The sequence below is a fragment of the Anopheles arabiensis genome, chromosome 2 (assembly GCF_016920715.1).
Source record: "Anopheles arabiensis isolate DONGOLA chromosome 2, AaraD3, whole genome shotgun sequence".
Taxonomy (NCBI): Eukaryota; Metazoa; Arthropoda; class Insecta; order Diptera; family Culicidae; genus Anopheles; species Anopheles arabiensis.
In genome coordinates, this window is record NC_053517.1 from 71080238 (window position 1) to 71104619 (window position 24382).

Below are 24382 nucleotides of genomic sequence, written 5' to 3' on the forward strand. Positions count from 1 at the left end.
TTTGGCATAAACGATCCAAGTCAAGGCAAATGAGTTAATCTGCCAAACGCCTAACGGCAAATGGACGCACACGTCAAATACTGTGCCACGCACCGAATGCTACTCCTAACCTGATGACCACGATGATGATGATAATGATGATGATGATGATGATGATGAAAACACTTCCTCTGTGTACACACACGATAGTGACGATGGAACGAGAACATCCCAAGATTTCCGGAGAAAACACAGTCATTATCTTCTTCCTTACAGAACGTTCCGTTCACCTGCAAACGAGCCACCAGGGAGCGGACACACACACACTCACACGAACCAGGAAGAGGTACATTTTATTTCAATGAAACGGAAAAATAAACCGTCCCTAAGTAGCCGAAATTAAGTTAGTTTAAAGTCCCATTCCCGATGCAATTGAGCTCATTCAACAGCATCAGCACTGCGCGCACCCCGTTTTGCTGTGCTTTGGGGCTCATTCGACAGAGTAAGGAGAATAGTGGCAACAAACGGGCAACTGAAGCGATCAATGGCCCCGATCCCGGCCCGGTTGGCTATCGTCACTAAAAGGGCATTTTATTTGTTCGGCTGCTGCTAATTAGAAGACCTTTGCGCGGTGAGCTTCGGTGCGTTTTTGATTGATGCCCCCCAACACACACACACAGGCAATGGCGAGAATGTGGCGCCACTCATCAATGGGGATCAGCCTTGGGAGTTTGGGCAACCTTCGGGCTCTTTGATTGTAGCTTTGGCGAGTTTTATGAATGGAAATATACAAAAACCAATAAACATACGCATTCACTACGGATGTGTTCAGAACGGGGGTTTGCTACTGATGATTTCATTCACAACTTCTGTGCCTGGTTAGATACATTCGGTGGTTCCATTTGCTTTCTTTACGTGATTTGTTGCACCACAAAATGTTCCTAGCACGGTATTGCTTACTTTAAATCTAACGAGGTCTATACGGAAGTATCATTCTGGGAAGTTATGGGAAGAGTCACGTTCAGTAGCTTAATATGTTAAGTTGTACAAAATGTAAATTATTTTAAATAAAACGCTGAAATTCCTGTATTCATAAAAATTTGTAAAAAGGAAAAAAGTAATCGAAAGAATAAGCTAAATAGATGCTCAAACTATTGTTTTATCAGTAATTGATGTACCCTTGACAGGCGTAAGCGTAAGGGACTCAACATATATCCAAGTATTTGTTTAATTTATATGTTTACGTTCTTTATAAGATTTTGTTTTGTATTGGATGATAATCATGATTGGATGACCATCATAAATAATTCCAAACAATAGCGATTTAATTGTCGCTATATTTCTAATAAATCGATGAATTATTTGTTTTCAACGATTCTCGTAACTGTTAAAATCGTGTGCAAAATTCTTTTATTTTTAAATTATATGGCAGATAGAATATGTATTTACTATGGGAATTTTCTTCTACTGGGTTTGGCATAAGTATTTCTGACTGACACAGTACTACGGGCATCTATTATTACGTGATCAAGTAAAAACCAAGTAGAAACTAAACTCTCTGGCGAATCGTCGAACAATTTTTGCAAACCATGTTTCAAAGTGGTCAACTCGTTTTTGGCTAGCAAACGTGTTTCATTACTACGGTGTTTGGTTGTAAAACATTTTTCTATTGTCAAGATTAATGCATGAATCGTAAAACAATCATTTTGATGCCATCCTTTTATCGCGCCTAAATGATCGGACACATGTTTGGAGTAGTCCGAAATGAAAGCACGCGATGACGGGGCAGTTTCTGCGCGGATTTGCCTCCGCCTAGATCGCCAGACCACAGCAGCGCTAACGATCGATCAATCGATCGAAACACGATCGAAGACACAATTGCACGCGGTGGGGTGTTGTAGCACCGCAGCATCTACATAATTTGTCTCCAGCTGATATTTGTGAGTCGCTCGAAACATAAAATAATACATCCTGTGTGGACTATCGTGAAACCGTTTAAACCCCAAGCGGTGACGGTGCAACTTTTCTTCCGCGGGGCGCATAGATTCGTCGAACACACCATGCAGCCGATGACCTGCGCGATGAAATAGTTTACATTTGGCTGGGGCTTGGGAATGATAAATTAGGCCCCGAGGACGGGGCCAACAACTTGCGGTTCCAATCACGGTGCTGCGCGCTGTCGACGGTAGAGGTGATAACAGAAGGAAGGCACGAACAGGATTGGTGATGAATTCCTGCACAGAAGATCGAATCGAGCTGCGATCGAGCAGAATGATTTTATCAAATAATTAAACTCTTCCATAGTTATTAATTACAGGCTAGCAATCGAACCTACAAGACCTGCGGAAAGAGCGCGAATGAGAGAGATGCTCAATCTCTTACTAAGATAGAGAGAAAGAGAGTTAACCGATCATTTCCACCCTAGAGCCAGCGCACGGGTTACTTCCACGCTATTTGGAAGGGACGAGACGAATAGGCGAATGACACACACACGCCTCTTCCCATTGGGAGGTCGATTGATGTTTTCGACGAGGTAGGTATTCGGACGCTACCCGATTTAGCTACGGTCCGCTAAATGGATCGCCTCGCCCCGCTATTTCGAGCAGCATAATTGAAAATCAATAAATCGTATTCAATTAAATAGAAATTAATCGTGCACTCGTATGGCCAAACAATCGCTATCGAAGCGATAGGGCAGCCGATCGAAAACAGGTCCGTGGCATCCGGGGGATAGTCGTGACAGGAAGGGGCAAGGTTCACAGTGCGCGGCGTGTGGCGGGGCGGTTTTGGAAGCGAACACAACACTAGTAATAATTTATAGTTTTGACAGCTTCGTAAGCTTATTTGTTTTCTTCTAGCTGGTGCTTCGTCCCATTGTTGCGCTTCTTTTTGTCCGTCCATCATCAGCCCCCGGAGGGCTTTGCAAAGTAGTCGACAAGATCGCCTTGGCAAGGAAGGTGACGAAAAGGGTCACACGCACAGCGTCTGGGCACGACACGGGAACAGTACGGCCAGCCGTGGGCGCTGCAAGGAAGAAAGGAACTACAAATAAAGATGCAGCGTCACTGCTGAAATAGGAACGCCGTCGAAATGCCATTTTCTCACCGGGGGACGAGATTTTGGACTTTTGAAAAATTGATATTATTATTGAATGTTTTACCACCAGCTAGTTGGCATTATTAACATTTTTAACACGCTTGTACATATATTTGCGTTCATGTTTTTTTTTCTTCTAGCGGACAGAAAGGTTCTCGTTGGACTGGAAGCAGTAAGGCCATCGTGTGAATACAGTTTGTGAAATATAGGAGGGTTAGTTTTAGATCTACCAAGTATGGTCACCTTATGATGATTTAAGGTGCATTTTTAAACAAATTATGCGTGAAATCAAATACATTTTAAGCAAGTTGTTACCAAACAAGTTACCAAATCGAAATGGACCCAATATTTGATTAAAAGAAGTAATTTATGAAACATATACATTTTCCTGGGAAACACTTACCTTGTCAGGTTTCTTCTTCCCAATCGGTGATGGAATCTTGGCCTCTTCTTCCGATGCGAATCGGTTAAACTTCATCATCTTTTCCTTTACACTTAGCTTGTTCTCTTCCGATGCAACCACTCCCTTCTCCTCCGGTTCAGCAGAGACAACATTTTCCTTATTTTCACTTCTAGTATCACTCACTGATCCTGTGGACCTTTCTTCGACCGAATTTTGGCGCGAGTTCGATGCAATACTGCCTCCCGATTCACTTACCCGCTTACGGGGTGGGATGGCTGGAGGAGCTCCGTCATCATATGGCACCATCATGTCCACGCTCGGCTTACGACCACCATCCGGAAGTGAGCGTGTGTCGTTGCTGTTACTGCGCACAAGCAACGGATTCACTTTCCTACTGTCTACACTTGCAAACTCACTGCCGAAGCTTATTTCCGACCCACTGCGTACGTAATCGGAGCTGTTGCGCCGATTCAGAGCGATACTGCCGCGCGGACTGCCTTGGTACGACACCGTGTCTGGAGATACCACCGGGGGCGGACGGTACGGTGGGGGCTGCCGCAGCGGGGAAGCTTCACTATCGGACCCAAGCAAACCGTAGGACCGCGACGCCGGACTCATAGGCTGCGATTCGGTGCCAGCATCTTCCGGAGGAATGCCGTTGTAGTACTTGCGCCGCAGAACGAGGTACTTCTCGTTGCCCTCGTGCTTTACCGATGCAATTTTGTTGACATATTCCTTGAACCGTCGTCGAGCTTCATCTGTTGCGATAGAAAGAATGTAATAAGTTTGAAAATTAATACACAAAAGCACGATAACACCCTAGCACACACACAGACATCGGTTTATCAAGGTTTCGTTCACGCACAAGCCGATGAATCAACAAGTGTTTGTACCTGTGGCACGTACCTTGGGTATCTTTGTTCGTGAGAAAGCTGCGGAAGTGCTTCACCAGCGTGTGGTTGGTGAGCTTATAGTTATTCAGCACCATAAATTTTCTTATTTCCTCCATGGAAAGTTCTTTCGGCTCGGTATCCATCGTGCAAAGTTGAAAAAACACAGCGCACTACTTCACACAACACAACAAACACAATGTAAACAAACGAGCAAACGGGGTTACCGCGATTCGGAGCTGCTTTTCGGATGTTTGGTAACGCTCATGCGCGTTATGTGTACACAGCACACTTCAAATGTTTCCAAATGCACTAAACGTTTGGCTAGTTTTCGTAAAATAACAATAAACTTTGCCTTTTTATTAGCCTCTCGCACGGGAATCGCACTTCGGTACGCTGCGGACGTAAACAAATGGTTTTGACGTTTCAGTTGACAGCCTGCTGGCGAAATTCACCATGTGAGTTCGCCCGCTGCTCACGGTTTCGCTGCCTAATGAGAGCGAGAGAGTGTACAGCGGCACCGCGTTTGTACAGCGGCCTGGTGCACAATCATTTTGAAGCTGGCACGAGCTAGGGGTGATACTGAAAATGAGCAAATATCTTATCGAAATCTAAAAAATCTTCACGTTAAATGAAGTTAAGGTTGAAACTGAAAATAAACAAAAACAGCTGTAGACTTAAATAAACCATAATAAATTGAACTCAATTAACACCGTCGTATTGCTGCATACCGGCCAGCTCTAGAAGCACGTGAGCGTTTTACACCATGTTACATTGGTAAATATCAACGCTTCTAAACCACACGCAGAGATAAATCGGTTTCGTCTAAAGCATTTCGATAGAAATTAATAATTAGCAAGCCTTTCATCTGCTCTTCACGCGTTTACGCGTAATAAAGAGCTCAAAAGATGATCGATTTGATGCTACGCAGCAATTGCAGCACATTTACCGTCTGCGACGAGCTGTGGCTTCGGATCCCCTTGCTCGTAAACATTAGTGGCCATGTAGACGATATTAATAAAAATTTGTCATTCTGTTTGCAGATTTGCAGCCCTCTTCATCCGTCTCATTGCTCGCGAATGGGCGGCTGTTCGTCTATGTTAATTTCCCAGACGACAGCGATATAAATTGAGTGAAAGAGTAAAAATAACACAACCTCATGTATTGCATCTCAATCAAGTTGGTACATACAGCTACGCAATGGAAAGGGAATCACACCCAACAGCTCTGCTCCAGACGATTCACGAGAGAAAATAGAATGATTGCAAATATGAATCCATATTTTTCATAGTCAAATGTAATATTGAAGGCATCTTCAACTTTCCCTGGGATGGATGATAATTTTTTTAGATTTATTGTTCTTGAATTAAGTTTCATAAGTCCAGTGAAGATCATGATCGTGAGGTACAAAGTGTTTTGGTAGAATTTCTGATTATTTAAAATAAATGAATTTTGAATTATTTCGCATAACCTTTTATTCCATTTTGCAGCAAACACAACAATTTGTAACTGTATTCTTATGGTCGAGATTCTTCACCGTTGAACGATTTTACCCCAAAGCCTAAGCTTAAAAAGCCGGATTGAATTGTTCGTGCAATAATTAGACAAGCTAATTTATTTTTATTCCTAGCGCAAATTTTCTGTGAAAGCCGAAACATTGGCCTATTAAGCAGATTGTTAACCAACAACATTGCGTCGCCACCGAATAAAGCAAGCACGAAGGCTTGCCCAGCTTTCGAAAGCAATCATGCCCGATTCCAACGATCGTGCACTCCATTTTAGTTCACCACTTTTACGGACCACTTTCCACCGCGCAGTTGTCGGTGCCGCAACGGGACGGGAACCGCAACGTCCTGCCACCGGGCGGGCTGGTGCGAATTACTACGCGACCCCAACACGAATCGCCCGCCAGTGGACCACCTAAAGTGATCTTCCAAACGATACGACTAATTAAAATTATGGGACCCACCAAACCAAACAACACATCGCCTTCTTTGCACACGTACGCGCGCGTACCCAGTGGCAATCTTCGCGGGCGACCTTTGCTTTTCGGCTGGCCCCGTTAATTGCTTCAACAAGACGTTAAATCCCGTTTCGTGCTATTACGTGACATCAAAATCGTTCATCCCCCTTTTTGTTGCCTCAGTTTCACATTTCTCTACGCCTCTTCGTCGAATGGAGTTCATTTCTGCGCCGTCTTTGCCAGTGCTGGTAGCAGGTAGCAGGAAGAAGGGATTGAATGGCAAAGAAATTGATCGAAAGCTAAAAATACTCCCGGCCACCGAAATCTAACACCATCCCCCCTGCGCCAGAGTGTGTCTTGGTACACGTTAAGTCATTCTTAAAGTTTGCCAACCTGATCGAAGTTCTTTGCTGGCAGATGGATACAATCACACAACATGGCCAGATCGCTAGTATTGCACTTGCGAAAGAGTAATGCATTTTGGAGTAGAATATTATGTATGGTTGAAACAATGTATATGTCGCTCTGCCGACGACGGCTCGAATTGTACCATGTTTTGGTTGTGTGGAGCGGCCGTATCGGCCTGTTTGGTTTCTTCGACTGTGGTCAATCGATGCAATCAGGAGAGGATCTATAATTTATCATATTTATAGATTATTTACATACAAATGGGCAACTATTCGCTCATTAATTATGGAGCCGAGCATCTTCGGCAGATGCCTTGTTTCGTCCTTACGATGTACGGTATGTGTGTGCGCGTGTAAGGTCTGTGAGCGGTAGGTGGTTTTGTATTTGGCAGCATAAAGAAGGCGATAAGATGGTGCTGCACTACCCAGCCAAGATTTGCCACCAAGACAATCAATAGCAATTAGCTGTGTTACCGATGCAAGAGTGAATTTGACAGTACATTTGTGCACGGAAGATGCCCAACATTGAAAAGTTGTTGATAACTCAAAGTAATGCTGCTATTTGTAATGTTTAAATCCTCTTTTTAATGTGTGTAAATCTTTATTATAAGGTACTTCAAATGCTATTTTGTTTCAATAAAAAGTAGCACTGCATGAAATAAGAAAATGTTCTTCTTTCATCCTGAGCTGCTGTTTGTTGTCTGTACAAGCAAACATGCACATCTGCTGTTTTGGGTTTAAAATGTTCTCTTTTCCCAAGACTGTTTCCACTGGAAAAGCAACGTTTTGCACAAACGGTTCAACTGGGATGAAAAAGAAAAAAACTCATTAAAACACCCGCAACACGAGAAGTGACGCGCTCCGAAGCTTTGTTCGAACCTTCATGTTCATCTCGTTGTCTGTGATGTGATGTATGAAACAGGAGCCTGCTCAATTTCTCCGTGACATGTTGCTTTTAGACACGCGAGAAACCAAACACAGACCCAATGGCTTTTGCTCGAACATTGCAGGATTTTTTTTCTCAATAATTATCCTTCTAGTAGGCTAATTACCGTTGTCCTTCCGAGAAAGGTTCCGTTGAACCTGAGCTATTTGCATTTCCTTGCCAGGCAGACGGACTCAACGAAGACGTCTTGTAACAAGATGAACAAAAGCGTGCACGCGTCAGAAGACACGACCGAGCTATACCACCGTTTGGCTTTGTTTAGACGGAGACAGTGAGTGAAAAATAAAACACATAAAAAACATGCTGGCATGCAAAGGTCTTACCGAAGCGAGGGAGAGCGTTGGGAACGTCTTACTAGCAAACCGATAACCCGAACGTGGCGGTTTTCTAGCTCTAAAACTTTATCATGAGAAGTGAGCGCCGTAGGAACGAAGATTTGACATCGTACCGGCCAAAACAACCCCGGGTGCCCATCCGGGTGTGCTTTTTGGGAAGCGGAAGTCTTTAAAACCGTTTACCATTATTTCCCTTTTCGACACGATGGTTACGATTCTTCTGACGGCGGCCGCTCGATGAGTATCAACCGAATCGTTTTGCGTCCCTTTGCAGTGATGAAGACGATGGCGATGGTGACGATGTTGGGCGATGGTGGTCAATGGGCCCAACTTAAGCCCGCAACATGATGGCGCTTTGTGTTCGCAACAGAAGGGCGGCTTCCAACGCGTGCCCCTGGGAAGGTAATAGAAACGATCGGCGACGGAACTTGACGCCAACCAGCCCCGAACTGGCGGCTAAAGAAACAGTCATGAAAAAGGGTTCAAATGGATACGAAGAAAAGCCAGAAGTGATGCACGCCGCCTTGGCTCGGAAGTGAAAATGTGGTAGAAAAGTTTTACGAAAACTAAGGGCACCTTCGGTCAACCTGAGCGTCAACCCTTGGCACTTCTTGCGAGCTCCAGCAAAGAAGGGTAAGGCTGTTTAATGAATGGTAAATATTACCGAACGTTGCTTCTTGAGACGCTTTGCGCCTCACCTAGAACAAGCGGTGTGCTTACGATTGTTGACCCCATTTCATAAAAGGGAGCAGTTTATGTGAGTGTGTGTTTTTGTGTTAGGTTTGTCTGTCGGCAAACTGTGGTAAGAAAAGATAAGTGCCGCGAACATGTTGCTACGATGCGGAAGCGGTCCCCTTTATTAAGCCAAAGACCATTGACCATCGACGTTAAGATAGTAGTATTAAAAATACAAATTGATGCGGTCAGTACCAGCATAGGAAGGGAGGTTGTGGGCGCCCGTGGTACAGGCGACGCTTGGCCTCGGTTTGCTTTAGTTGTTTTATTTGTCATGAAAGATTTTCTTCTTAGTGCGAATGACTTAGATGCTAGTAGGGAAGTGTTTTTGATCATATTCTGGGTAACTAAGTTTTCAGTTGTGCATTTAATTCCTGTGTTTTGTGTGTATGCGTAAAGTAGAACATAAAATGGTATTAGGTAAATAATCAACCGTTGTGCGGGACTTGATAGCTTCTTCGCACGGATGGTTTGCTTTGCAATCTCCGAATGAGAAACGTGCAGCCGAAGAAGAATCACCAAATTATTCCACACAGTAAAATGACCGCAAAATGTCATCTTGTATAACACAACTGGATAAGTGTAACGCAGCTGTACTTTGCTATGTTAAAACGGTTTGTAAAACATTTGGCTTAGTGTTTAATGCAGAACAATAGTTCTATTTCATGTTCTTCCTTTGCCTGGCCGAAACTCAGCAACTCGCGAGCAACGCTCCTTAATATAAAAGCGTTGCACAGATTTCAAAGCTATGTGACCTTAAGATGTACCAACTGTTGGCGGAAAGGTGAAATTTTATATTTTAATGGTTATTTTATTAGCTGCCAGGTTGTTTTCCCCACCCGCATCATCCACTTAATACGTCTTACTGAATATGTATCGCTTTCTTGCACTAGTGTAAACTCCGGATTTGCTCGTTGCATTTTCCACTCCTTGGTGGTGGCTTACCACCGTAGTGTATTGTTCAGTTTAACTTTACAAACCATCTGGTTTATCGTTGTTTTTTCTTCTTCTTTTTCTGTGATGTTGCACAATTTTCAGCCAAGCCTTTTGCGGGATGGTTGAACAGCGGCCGCCGTGTTAAACAGAAATTGAACATACTTTTTGGTTAGCTTTTGCTACGGGATAACAAACAAACAAGATTAACAGGGCATGAGCAATGAATAGAGGGGCAAATAACTTGAAGCTTCGTATAGTATAAAGCAAAGTCGAGCAGTTGTAAAAAATTCGCAGAAAGTGGGTATAATAGCTAGCTCGTGGATCGTTGTATTTCATAGACCAAAATAGTATTTTTACTGTTTAAACCATTCTAGTGGAATTTCAAGCATTTATTTAATACAAAGGAGAAAAAAAAAATTAAAATTATATAATTTATTATAGAGCAAAAATGATAAAAATAAATAATTAAAAAAAAGTGTACAATCCGGTTTATGCATTACCAAGACCATACAAACATTAGAATTTTTTTATTTTATCGACAATCTTTAAGTTTCATCGTCATGAATTGACTTCTAAATAAATTGTTCGAACTTTAGATCGTCAAATATTCTCATGAAACTGCAATTGAATATATTACAACTCTCTTCTATAGCATCGATATGAAAAATCAAGTAACATGAATCATTTAGATTATGTTAACCGTAAGAGCTATCTCGTTACATTTGAAAACACTCGTTCGATATCATCACATTATCTTGTTAATGTTACATTATTTTCATGTTTCTCATTTATCTGGGACAGTTTACTGCAATACACACTAAAACATGTTTCAAAATTCATCTTTTGATGTTTTTAGTCAGTACTATTGCTACTTTGTTGGACACTCTTTAGGCAAACTAATTTTTGGTCCTGATTCAATATTTTGTCACATTTCTAATGATCAGCAGTGCAGCGTAACCGTTCCGGAGGCACAGTATCGACGGAAAGAACATCGTGTCAACCACACATGAGTAAGCCGTGGAGCGTTGGATAACGAGTTATGTACACGGTCACATTCCGAGTGACAGTGCTCGGTGACTGGCCGGATACGGTACGCTCGAAACCCGATAGCACATTACCGGATGCGAACGGTTAGCTCATGAGCCAAGGGAGGATTCAGCCATCCAGTGGGTACGACTTGCCCGAGCGCACGTGCGAAGGATGCGACTGTAACACAGCCATACACACACACGAACGAGGACCGAACGAGAAAACAATCGCACGCTCGGTACATAGCCCACGTTTATGTACGCCTCGGGGCAGCGTCCGAAGCTGAAAAGCGACTCCGCTCAGCTCAAGCCAGAACCAAGAGCACTGGGCGCCTGTGCCAAGGCAAAGCGAACCGACCCCTACGCATTCCTCGTGACCGTATCTCCCCTTCCCCTCCTCCCGTCACTGTGTCACCGTCGCACCCCTTTGCTGTGTCGTTGTCCTCGAACCACGAGCTCAGGAAGGATCTCGGCGGCACAGCATCGGGCCACCCAACGGCACAGCATATGTGAGCTGCGGCAATGAGTCACGTTGGGTAGCCTTCAGTGCTAAATTGCATACCCAGCAAGTCAAACATAAATAGTTTTCCCGAAATTACCATTTCACCTGTGTACTGCTTTGACCGTGTCAAGTGAATTTCTTTGTGGATCTTCAAAGCATAAAGGAATTAAAAAAATAAAATAAAACGCATACGCGATCGTGAAAAATGTTCGTCCCTATAGTTGCCCAAGATTTGGGTAGTTGTGTTGCTGTTTTGTGTTCTCGCATTATGTGACACGGTATAATTTCATAAACGGTACAATTGCATGTTCACATTGGGCATTCTTGAGTGCGGTTGTGCTGGTGATGCGATCGCGATCGCGATGATCAGCCTAATGAATGTTATTGAAGCGCAGCGACGCATCTGCTCGCGATGGTTAAGTAGTGATCGATATGCATTTCCTCGTAATGCAAAGTTGAGCAGCACCGGTTGTGGCACTTTTGACGAATGTTGACAGTTGACATGGCTTGAACATGATCATCGTTTGTAAAGGCGGCTGGTAGCAAGAGTGCACATTGTTCTGCGGGTGATCTATTCTTTGCAAACATGGTGATGCAGTTAACTGGAAAGAAGAACGAAAAACGTCCATAAAACAGTTGGCAAATATTGTATCACATTAACGGTGTTTTTTTAAACACACGGCGTACAAGTGGAGAATATTATTATTCAGCTGTAGCTTGTGCTACCTCTAGGGAAAATATAAAGGTGTTTGTGCATAGTAGACATTTGTACTGTGAACGAATCGAATTCATCGTTAATTATATAGGGTTGAGAAGAGAGCAAGCTGCATCATTGACGAGTGATAGCAAAGCAATTCCATCATGGACATTCCGGGTGTGAACGAAAACTGGGAGCTGGAAGTGAATCCACTCATGCAGGAAATGCAAGCAGCTCATCGAGAAGAGGAGTACTTTAATCCTCAGGAGGTAAGTGCCGTAACACCATCACACGGGGAGGCAGGGAAAGCTCGATGCGAGTGTGAATGATAATTAGCTGGCAATATTGCCACTTAAATAAATAATCCCTTTTCATCGCGGACCGTTACAGTTGCTGCACTGAGCTAATCTGGTCAATATTCATAAGACGGTGTCAGGTGTTACGGTTTCCAAATTATCCACCAAACAAGCCAAAACTATGTGCATACAGACAGCAACGCATTTAAAACACGTTTCAAAATGTAGATTTAACATACGGCAAGTCGTTGTGGTGTGTATCGTAGGGATTATTACCTTTGTTAGAGCTATGTTTTTATTTTTTATTGGCCATCATTCCAAGGTATGTGTATTTAAGTTAATTTAGAACAACTGCATTCTATATTTATTTGGTTTTGTTATGTCTGTCAAGTATTTGATTACGAATGATATCTTTCTGTGAGACAAAACTGTGCAACATGTAAACATAGAACAAACTTAATTGTGTCCTTCTCCAGTCAATGAAAATGTACAGAAAATTAAATCGAAAAGAATTATTATTTTTTGTCGGTCTACCATCGGTCGATGTTCGTAGATTCGTTTAAAGAAGAAAAAAATGTATGTACAGGCTTATTCATACTGATAGTTACCAACTCCGAGCAAAGTAGTTGAACAATACAAAACAAAAATCTATACCATCCTCGAAGGTTACTAATTGAGCTGTTCCTAGCAGAACGATCTCTCAACAAAGCGCCAAACAGTTTAACTAAGCCAATGTTCCTCAAAAGCATCGACGCATTACATTGTTGATTCGGTTTTTCCCGCTATCCCTTGGGGCATTAGACATATAAGCGTATTTTCCAGGCTTTTTCCACCCAACCTCCAACCGTCCAACAGCAAAATTGTTGATTATCCGTACGAAACGAGCGCCGGAGTGATTACCCTAGTTTATTAGCAAGAACGGTGCCGAACAACTACCGGTGCCCCTGTCCCGATGCCGAGTACGCGTACGGTACGCTAGAGGATCGTCGGCATACGGTACCGGGAATCATTCCGGCAGCAACAGAAGCAGCAGCATGTTTCAACAACTTTATTTTTATTAACCCATTTGGATCATTAATATTCCGTAGTGCGTAGTGTGCCCTCCATTCCGGTAGAATCATTCTTCTCGCCCGCTTACGCATCTTCATTATGAAGTTTCGCTATTTCGGCTGTGTACGGTGAAAGGCAGCATCGTGGAAAATGTTTCGGAACATGGATGCAAATTATAACCTAATCAACGGTATTGCCGTGGCATGGGTATGGCGTTGCCAACAGGGGAGTTCAGGAGAGGTAGTTAGGAGAGGTATGGTTAGAAGTTGGGAGGAGTTATTTTTCTGTTCCACCGGAAAACGTTTGAGTGTTATCATCCTTTGTGAACACCAACGGGAGGATGAAACTTTGAACATTGCCGGTAAAGGGTATGTGAAGATTTAAAAATGATATTATAATACATGGAAAAATGTGAATTCCATGATATGTATATTTGTAGTACAGTCAATTTAAGAACCATTTTATATGATATACATTCTGAAAGAAGTACAGTAACTATAATTATAAAAGATAACAGCTATGAGATTACTATGTTTATTATTTTGAGAGATAAAACCTAATATAGAAGAGGTTTTATTAGATCCTTCTTCAAATTTTACTAGATACTCAAAACTATCAAAATATTTAAAAAAAAGTTGGTAAAGGTAATACTTTGTTAATAAGCGATTGAAAAATGTCCCAATAATCAAACAAGAGACATATTGTTAAAATGTCAGTTAGAACTATCGAAAGCACTGGTAACGCAGGGTTTAAAAGGATTCCTCTGTATGTTATTATAGATGAAGCGCTAACACAGCTCACAGCAACTATAAGATCGACGATTAGTATGATACGCTACTTTGTAGTAATTTCGTAGGTTTAGAACAAACTTAGTTTTTGTTTCTATTTCCCATCGCCCGACTCCCGGCGGACCCCTAAAATCAAACCACCACAGTTCACACACCCATACTTTACAACCCTGCTGAACAACTACGAACAGATGTTGTTCGCTCCGTCCGAAATTGGTAATACTTTAGTTTTGTGGTCGGCAAACAAATTTATTGACTTCGTGCTAGTAGTACCCGTTGCCTTCATGTGCGAAGCGTACACCGGACGCGAGACAGTAACAGTAAGGCCACCCTGAATCACCTCGACAGCAAGAGAGGCCAGAGTTTTCCAAAAGAAAAAAAGAAAATAAAAACAAAAATTTATACAAAAAAGAGGCATGAAGCCGCCCTATCCTTCCCTGTTGCCGCAAATAATCGGTGACCAAATGAACGGACCAGCTAAAAAAAGCTCCACTCACTCCCGGGCACGACAAAAAGGACCATGTACATCCACGGCCCCGGTCGCCCCAGCACCTCAGGGCCCCTGGTCCATCGTCGCTCATTGACCACTGCTGGGGAGGTTGGGAAAAAATAACCATACAAGGAACGCGGTTGACCACGATCGTTCTGGTAAATGTCCGATTCTCCGATAAAATTGTAGGAGCTCAGCGTAACACCGGTGTACCAAGAGAGCTCCGTCATTTGTAGCTCCCTGTATCGGTCTAGAGGCTGTGTTGGGCCCCGGATGTTTAACCTAACCCAACCGCTTGCTCATTTTTACCTCCTCGCTGGTCACCTTTCCTGGCCCGTTGCATCCTAGAGCTGGGCTAGGATAAAGGAGTAGAATAAATTATTGCTCATGTACGTACACTTGTCCCGTAGCCAAAACCAGCCAACCAACTTTTGGCATTCCGGTGCCGACCGTCTTGCGCCAGCCGACTGAACGGGCCGAGGGCCGATTTTCCCTCGCTCATTTTCCCGTCTCGGTTTTCCGGGACCGGGGGAAAACTCACTCGCCAATAGCGAGTGTCCAAGCGGAATTGGTGATAGTAAAAACCAGCGTCACAGCTGGTTAACTGTCCGAAGCTTGTCCATCCATGTCCGGGACTCGGGTAGGAGGAGAAGTTTGTAGCATTTTGCTAACAACATCTCCCGGACGATCAAATATTCAGTTTTGAGGGTGGTTTTTTTTAATGTACATAATCAATAGAATGCTTCCCAAAAACAATATTCCATCGGGTAATGAAATATGGCGCATGAAGGAAACGGTGTAGGAGAAAATACACTTCATTGTAACGAATTTAACGGCGGCAACGTTGATTAATCCTTTTTTATTTGTGTAGTTTTTTTCATCTTAGGATTTAATTTGGGATGAAAAATTATGTATCGAATAAATCAAGTAGCGTACGTTTGTTACTCACAATCCATTTAATCGAATAAATACTCAATCTTTTACTTGACAATCGGTTTAAAATCAGATTGAAAGTAGTTATTACTTACTTAAAATAATAGCTATTAAAATTGTGGTGAATTGAATACTTCCTGCTTTGAAAATGTGAGCCTGGAGCACTATGCTCGACCATTATTTTTTCTGTACAAAATATGTTCTGATTGCACCGCAAACAGGGAAATTGGAAAATGTAGTCGTACTCGCTTTTTTTAAGCCCCGATTCACATTAACGCCGAATTAAATGCATTAAAATTAATTAAAATGGCCGCCACCGGAACACCGCTCCGTCGGGTAAATATGACAGATGATTGCTAATTGAGTGCGGATGGCAGTCTGTGGTCGATTGCCAAGCCCGGTCGGCTAGAAGGGAGGGAAAAGGACGGGTAGTGGTAAAGAACACAAAAAAAACCCAACGTCCAGGATCTGTGTCCATCTCGTTGATCCGTTTTCACGTGCGGTAGCGTGTGTAGTTTCCGCGTCAATTGCTCGTCACTTGCTGTGCGAATGGCTGAGCGAACCCGAACCGTCGGCGGAAGTGGACCCACTGTGGTAAGGGTGGGTGTACCGTGGGCACCGTTTTCACCTTGGCTGTGACAATTATTTTAAAATTTCGCTCAACCACTCAGCCGGAAGATGTCGTTTGATTACATCAATCGTTCAATATGCTTAATTTCACATTAATTTGCTTTCGGTCGGTAAGTGTGCAAACCGTGCAGAAGGGTTGTGTGTGTGTGTGTGTGTGTGTGTGTGTGTGTGTGTGTGTGTGTGTGTGTGTGTGTGTGTGTGTGTGTGTGTGTGTGTGTGTGTGTGTGTGTGTGTGTGTGTGTGTGTGTGTGTGTGTGTGTGTGTGTGTGTGTGTGTGTGTGTGTGTGTGTGTGTGTGTGTGTGTGTGTGTGTGTGTGTGTGTGTGTGTGTGTGTGTGTGTTTACATTAACATGTGTGCAAAGTTCTGTTCAAAGGGTTGGAGGGAAATGGGATTTGTGTCAACTGAGTGAAAAATTGCCTTTTTTTCTATAGTGACACATGATGTAATGAGTTGCAACGGCACTAACGATATTAATTTTAGTTTCGCATTTTGTTTTTTTTTTGCTTGTAATGTAAATGTAACGAGTGAGTTTAAAGTACTTTTTTTGCGCCTTGAAGTTCGTTGACGTTAAAATGTGGCGTATAGTTTATTGAACACATTGAAGGTCAAAACCTCGAACCATGGAAAAGATTTTCTGTAGCACTATTCAAGCAGTCAATGGAAAATATAAACATCCTTTTATTCGTGGTACATGTTGTGATTTTATGCTTCGAATAGCTACAAGCTCATTTGGGAACATTTCCACTACTTCAAATGTGTTTGTGTGGTGTACTCTCGTGGCTAGTAGTTTTTTATGCGTAGTTCCCTCCCCCCAGAGCATTTGCCATTAATTCAGCGTAAAAATGCAATTTACACCCAAACAGATTTTTTCTCCATCATTTGAATGCGCTTTTTTATTATTTTCTGCATTTGTGCAAACAAGCCCCCGCTGCTACGGTTTCTGTTCGGGTACTTTTTTAAAACCACCGGAACGATTATTCTGATCCAGCGAGCTTGGCTTTGTTTCGGTTGTCACTCTTTTTTGTGGGTCTCCTCTCCTTTCTGCTGGTGTTTTCAGATCGGACTCTATTTTTCATTCTCTGCTTTGTTTTCCACTCAAAGCCCGATGCTCCCGATACATAAAATATGGGCTTTAAATAGATTTTTGTGCATGCAGTGGAGCAATAATTATAATTCAATTTCCTCGACAGTACAACATTATTTTTGTACCACCATTTTTCACACACGTTTTGGATGAGTTGTGGGTGGTAGGATAGGAGGAGTTTGGCTTGTTGAAAAAAAGAAAAATCAATTATGATAATCTAAAAAACTGTGCATCGTTATATCCTTATGAGAATAAAACCTGCTGACTTTTTCATCGGCTTATATGCTAGCACCATATCCTGATATGGCTAAACTGTGTAATGCAAGCATCAGCATAAAGCATATCGATTTTTTTGTATGAACGATTTGAGGTGATTGTATTTATTCGCCTCTTACAGTTAATTCAAAATATGTTTTTAATAACTAGTACAATCTTCTGTGCGAGTTATATCCTGCTTGCTATTTTCTTGTCCCCGTCATAGTCGGTTAATCATATCGCTTCTTATAGAAATAGAAAAATGTATGGTTCATTTCAAAAAGGCATTTTTCTATTTTAGAAAGCGTATAAGTGATAAAACACATCTTCATATAAAAACAATAAGAGCAAAGAATTGAAATTTGCACCACAAAAAAGAAGACAATTTTTGCTTAAATCGTGAAAATCGTTGTTCGATGATAAATAATGTATAAATAAATAAACAAATGACGCGAAAGACTCATGCATTTATAATAATATGCCGTCATTGATGCAGATATTTTTTGTTCGCTCTTCTGTGTCTGTGTGTGTATGTCGTCGAATGCAATAAACCAACGAAATGAGGAGACTTTTTTGGAGGCTAAACGGCAGAGAACAAAAGGCATTCGGGAAGGTGCACTGAAAGAGCCTAATTGAAAAACACTCAACCTAAATCAAATACACTTACCGGAACGCATGCTACTGGCTGTGTGAATGCTACCCTTTAAAACATACATCCGCCGTGGAGATCGATCCGCCGCACACGGTTGCAAACGAAATTCGAAACTAATGTGTGAATATTCTGCTGCTGCTGGAAGTATTTATTTTTTCATGGCGAATGACGAATGACGAATAAAGTACGTTACATGTGGAGGGAGGACGCACACATATACACACAAGGTAGATAACGGTGGCAGGGAGAAAAGAATGCAGATGCCTTCACTTGCCAAAAGCGGTTGATTGATGCCTGCAATTAGGACTTATTGTTATCATGTGTTAAAAATCAACTTAAAACAAGATACACACAAAAGCGTGATTAAAAGCGAGACGTATTAATTATGGAAGCTTTCCATATTATGTGCAGGTGTAGTTTAAAAATATTAAGGATGTTTATATAGATCAGTCTGCATCTGCATATGCTGTGCATGCAAATTGTGTTTCTACGCAGTCAAATTCAATTTATCCGTATGTTTAGTAATTAAATATGTTGTCCGTAATTAATCAACCGGCGAAACGTGTGTATACTATTTGAATTTTTCCAACAAACTCCACACGAATGTCGTTTGCAACGTACAGTTTCGCTTCAACACTAACAAAGTGCATAAAACTCACTCTACTCTAGAAACGACACAACCCGGTGAATAGTTCCTCCTTGCCCAGAGAAGAAACACGATAAGGGAGGAGCTGGGTACCTCCCTGGCCCTGCGAAACATCGTCAGCGGTGACATTATTCGGCTTAAGAGGCGCTAAAGCGTTGCCCACGAAATAAATAAAAAAATATATATCTCTAAACCACCGCTGAGTCCATAGAAGTTTTGGTGGTCGCAAAAGTAAAGTGCACCCATTTGCACAGCAGAACGAAATTTCGTGTATGTGTGATGGGTCCGTTTTTTTTTGCTGCCCCGGGTACTATTCTCGTGCATTACCGCGCACCGTGTGCATGTTAGTGCTGCCGCCGTCCTGACACGGTGAACACATGATGTGTTTCCCTGAGAGGTGAAACATAAAAAAGGCGCTACCGAAAACGAATGCTGGAGGCGCAAATTAACGCTCTTCCCGAACCGTGTGCCGTTGTTTCTCTTGGTGCGAGATTCTTTCTGATTTGTTCTGTGTGCAGCGGCCCAGTTTAAGGTCACGTTTTGAGTTTCTCGTCTTTAGGCATTCCGCTTGAATTAAAGAAAGAAAAAATAAACTAAAGATGCCTAGGACACATATTCGCGACCCATCCACCTTTCAAGCGCATAGCCAACATCTACTATTTCGGGGACCCATTTCGGGACATTATTCCAAGCTCGAGCGACGGCCTGGTGCTTGTGTGTGCTTTCGTTTATGATCCGGACTTTTTTACGATCAAGATAAGTAACTGCAATGCCTTTGAAGGGAACCTCACAAAGCAGAAGCATGAGATGTAACGTGAATAATTTGATTTAATGGAACTAAGGCAATAAATCACATGTAGGCAGAGAAGCACTTGGTGAGTGCCTGCTCTGTGCGATGGATCCTTATTCCAAATAGCAAAACAATGTGGTTTAACTTAAAGTTAACCTCTCTAGAATGGTTCAGATTGGTACGGCTCACTTTGGTTGAAAGTAAAAGTTTTTGCAGGCAAAACCATGTAATGGTTGTAGCTGTAGAGTAATATTCCACCATAATTAAGATGCAGAAGATAACGAGACACTTGTTGCCTGTGTGGATGGCTGGTGGTGGTTGCTATTAATAGCTCGGTTCAACAAATCATGCTTTGATGATTTGATTACGGAGCTTCCAGTAACCGGTGAGCGACCCTGGAAAGTAAAATACTTTTTATGGGCCAATTTCACTTTGCCTCTACTGCACAGGGCACAGCGAAGCAGCGCCGTCAGTAAACGGACTGTACTCTAAAATGGTAAGGTAGGTAGGGTGGTAAAAGGCGTAATGTTGGGTGTAACTGGGCGTAAGACATCATAAAACAATTATAGTATGTGTTGATTATAGCGAGTAGTAAAAAGGATTTGAGTGATCTTATTTCTGCCTTAGCCACGGCCGACTACAGTAGCAGACAAGCAGGCAGGCAGGCTTTATCACTCCAGCAAGAGGGCGCACCCCGGGAGCAGCCTACACTGTAGCTGAGTGGTAGGGGGTTAGGAGAAGAAATAATAGTAAAATTTTGCGGTCCGCTATTAATTTTGCTCGAGCGCCATAAACTAAAATTTGTTGAAATAGCTCATAATGTCGGAAATCGTCATAAAGTCACATTGTGCTGCTACCCTGCATGGCCGTTGACCGTCTACGTCGTTTTAATGTGCTGTTAACGATACGTAGGCCACTGGGTAGCAAGCTTATCTTAATTTAATGATTACAGCTCTTGGTTATTATCGTTTCAGTAGGAAGCAGCAAAACCGGGATAGACATGATGGCAAATACAGAAGCTGATTTGATTTGGTTTAACTACCAACATTAGAAGGGGTTTCATATTTTGTTGGTGTAGTATTGGACACTTAACAAAGACGTAGAATAATAGCATCAAGTGTTAAATCACACTCCAGCAGATGATCATCTCAGCAGACTACGTAGCTGTTGTAACATTCCAAAGTGAAAGTGCAGCGCTATCTCTAGACGATCCCTGTAATCGATCATCGGTTCGATCAGTCGTGTCGTTTTTTCGAGCTATCCCTATCTTCGAGCTTTAGGGGATGCCATATCCGTAAATCCACAACATTCGACGGGACGGGCTAACTAAATCCTTCTTGGTCAGTCTGACCCATATCAGTCTTGCCGTGAATGAGCTGGTCACTGCTGGTGAGGCGCTACGGTGGCGAAGGACACTTTCTTAATTACGATCCCTATCAGTAGCAGACGGGAGTGGACACAACAGTCTGGACAGGCAGTGGCGAGGCCAAGCAAATTAATCTCTCCGTCTCGCGCTGCTGTCATCATTGAAATGTACACCGTACGGTCTAAACCGCAGTCACGTTCAAGCGCCTTCCTGCCCAAACATGCACACACACACACGCCTTGTGGGATGGAAAGGCGCAAAGACGCCAGCGCATCTTTCTAACCAAAGAACCAACAAAAAAAAGGTCGTTCTTCGGGATCCTCACCGGAAGGTGAACATGAGCTTCCTTTTTTCCCTCCGCTTTCGTTTACCGTTTTTACCTTTCTCTCCCAAACCCCGATCGACCCATTCTGAGTGTAACGTTCTGTTCTGACTGTAACGCCCCTGTCCGATCGTGCTACCTGGAACGCGCCGCGCCGTTTGTCGACCTCGGAAAAGCGTCCCAGGCTGACAATCGGGGCAAGCAGAATTTTGAAGGCATTTATAATCCACTAATTGTTTGGCGCCATCCAGTTTCGGGAATGCGGCCTCTCGCTTGCACACCATCTAAAGTCCGTTTGTAAGGTGGTTGGAACATTTTTCCTTTCCTTTTGAGGGCTTTTGCTTTCCGTTCCCGTTGTTGCGTCCGAGGACAAGAGGACCGTCATGATGCCATTGCTTTGGTTGTCTTCTTAGCAGCGGACCGAGGCACTTTTGGTGGCTCAGTAACCAAAACTCCAAGGACCCAAGGAGTTCGGCGTTAAGGAAGCGCCAAATGGACGGACGGTACTGGCGCACTCGAACGTTGGAAGCGCAAAAAAAGAAGCAAAGTTACGAGCAGAAGGGAAACTTTTCATAAAAATCGTGAAGCCGTTCCCTTCAATGTGTGGGGAGCGTCCGGGAGTGGCGCTAGCACGCCAAAATCCAGCCCATTGCTGGATTCTCCCGCAGTTGTGGAATGGTGGAACATAAAAGTTTAAGGTCTGTTTATTGTTTTCCTCGTCATCCTCGTGGTCCTGGGTATGGGGCTTTTTTTATGTGAGCCTCCTTCGTTAAGCCCGCATCGCTGTAGAAGCGTGCTCTCAGCGCCTCTTCGCATGCTGCCCAACGGCGATCGCACCAGCCCGCAGTGGTCCAGCCCGCAGCGGTTTCGCAGCCGCAAACCATGACCCTTTCCTTGGCACAGTCCCTCCATCGTGCCGTCCGTACGACTTGCGTCTGGGCGCAAGATTTTATTGTTATCGCTGCGTTGATGTTGACCATACAAATAAAATTATATTATTTTTTATTGATGGTTATTTTTGCCTTCCTCGCCGTCCGGACCTGTTGCAATGCTGGGCATATGTGTGCGTGCCTGCAGGGTTTGTTTTTATATTTATTTTTATTCATTTTTTGGTTTTGTTTTAGCAGAGGCTCATCCCTATCTCAGGCTTGTTAACTGCTTACTTTTCCTCTCTTTGGCCGGATCGGCCGTCCGGAATGGAAAAGACATTATTTAAGGCTCATCACCTTCTTCTATTGCACATCAGTGACACTAGTGGTCGAGAGCTTATCGTGGTTGTCGTCGTTGTGTTGTTTGTGGCCGTTTTTTGTTGTTGTTTTTGTTGTCGTCCACTCTTCTCGCGATACGGGAAAGAATCGTGGCGCGACGGTGACGCTGGCTGTGGTCAAGTCTCCTCCGGAGGTAAAGTTGTTGAAATGGCTATTATAAAAATCACATTTTTATGTATTGATTAATTGACGCTGTAAATTTTTGTGACATTTTCTGACCATGCCCCTTACGATGGCTCGCCCGTTTCTTCCGGCACCGTTTCCATGGTACGTTTGGGCTTTGCTGTCCGGCACAGACCCTCTCCGTGCTCTCGTGCTGACGCGCTGAAACGCGTCACTGTCGCGTCAATCAATTGTGCACGTTGATGTTTGCGTGGTTTTGACAGTTTTTGGTTTGTTTTTAGATAGCCGTGGTGAGGCAAAGTTGATCGCAAAAGTCGCACATACTAAGTCATGGCTTGGTGTATCTGACTGTAACTTAAGTGCATTTAGTGTGCATGGCATGGAATGTTCCAAATATTTATTTTTTCTCATTAATGTTAGACTCGTGTTGTAGCTATGAAAATGAGATTGTTATGCTAATTAAGCTAATGAAACATATTTAAACAATGCACTCGAGAACATCCGATTCTTGTAAGATGTAATCATAAGCATCGGGTTTGATCAGGGAAGTGTGTTTAACATAAACTAAGGCATACCATTTCTTGACAAACAAAATTTTCTTATCACCTCCACACCTCACTATTAGCCGTTTTACGGAACTGAACAACAAAAGATTCAAATGTCCTTCATGCTTCAGAAAAATAGACAGGATCGCCCAGGGCTATCCCTTCAAACCCGTAACAAAAGATTCGGTGTGTACTTTCTTATTCTCCAATGACCCAAATTATCGCCCCGAACCGTTCCATCCCCGAATAGTTCCAGTTTATGGTTGAGATGCAAATGAGCGATACGGAAAAAATAAATACAGGAAAATCACTAATGAGCGTCACAGACCGTCGCAAACTTGTTGCTAGGTCCACTACCTATTCGCCACTGTCCGGCGGCCAACGCTTGCTCTCGCAGCATTTGCACAACGCGCCCGGGACTGCATGCATTCCTTCAGCTTTTGTTTCCTTCAATCAGCCCCTCGAGCGGTGCGAAGGCCCGTTCTTCGGGCGCGCGTCTCAGTGACACGGTGCGGGGGTGCCTGGGCTTCGTGCCGACCGTACCACCAGTTGATGGTCTAGCTGGCCTATAAATTTACATAATCAATGCATCAATGCATCATCATTGCGGTGCAGCCGCGAGGTCGAGGTTACCGCCGACGCGGGGTGCCAAAGGTAGCCCGAGATGGACAAGTGCCGGAATTGGGTGTAAAATGTGGAAAATGCATAATCAGCTGTGTGCTTCTTTAACTGACCATGTTCAACGTTTCAACACCTACAGCGTAATCTGTTGCAATGCTCACTCTAACTGTGCGACCGTTCGGCGACGGCGGCCGTGATGATTGTATGCGCAAGATTTCGCGCATAAGATGTCCTCCGTCATAAAGTATCCGAGCTTAAACAAACAACAGCGAGCTCATCGACGTTCTGCCCCAAGAGCCATCCAATTGTTGGGGAAGTTCTTGGCTTGCTTGCGTTGCTTGAGGTTTGCGGTTAATGGCGGGTGGGGAGACGCCGAGGTAGAGTATGATTTGTTAAGCCAAAGCCCCAAGCACCAGCAGAAAATCCTTCTTGTTTGTCCACGTCTCCTGGCGGTTCCCCGCAGCATATCAGTGTTCTTGAAAGTTTTACAAGTTTCCACGCTGGAAGCAATCCATCGTTGCCGTTGGAGCGTCCGCATCGTGAACAAACGGGGCTGTAAAATGTTTAGTTTGGGCTAAAATAATAAAACCTCTTCCAGTCATTTG

General features: G+C 43.3%; 2 protein-coding genes across 3 annotated transcripts in view; one reads left to right on the forward strand and one right to left on the reverse strand.

Moving 5' to 3' along the window:
* LOC120908401 (ankyrin repeat domain-containing protein SOWAHC) overlaps nt 1-4790 on the reverse strand; it is a 94722-nt gene extending 89932 nt beyond the window's left edge. The window contains exons 1-2 of one of the 2 annotated variants that reach the window (XM_040319355.1): nt 4385-4789; nt 3479-4236 (exon numbers count right to left, since the gene is read on the reverse strand). In XM_040319355.1, the coding sequence (XP_040175289.1) occupies nt 3479-4236; nt 4385-4514 (888 nt within the window). In that variant the 5' untranslated portion in view covers nt 4515-4789. Of the gene's footprint in view, nt 1-3478; nt 4237-4384 lie in introns of both variants that reach the window. The other variant, XM_040319356.1, reaches the window with a different exon arrangement.
* A 6480-nt stretch (nt 4791-11270) lies between these two features.
* Nucleotides 11271-24382, forward strand: part of LOC120908875 (homeobox protein araucan-like) — a 104182-nt gene continuing 91070 nt past the window's right edge. Inside the window, exon 1 of the mRNA XM_040320327.1 lies at nt 11271-12186. Within this exon, the coding sequence (XP_040176261.1) occupies nt 12082-12186 (105 nt within the window). The 5' untranslated portion in view covers nt 11271-12081. The remainder of the gene's footprint in view (nt 12187-24382) is intronic.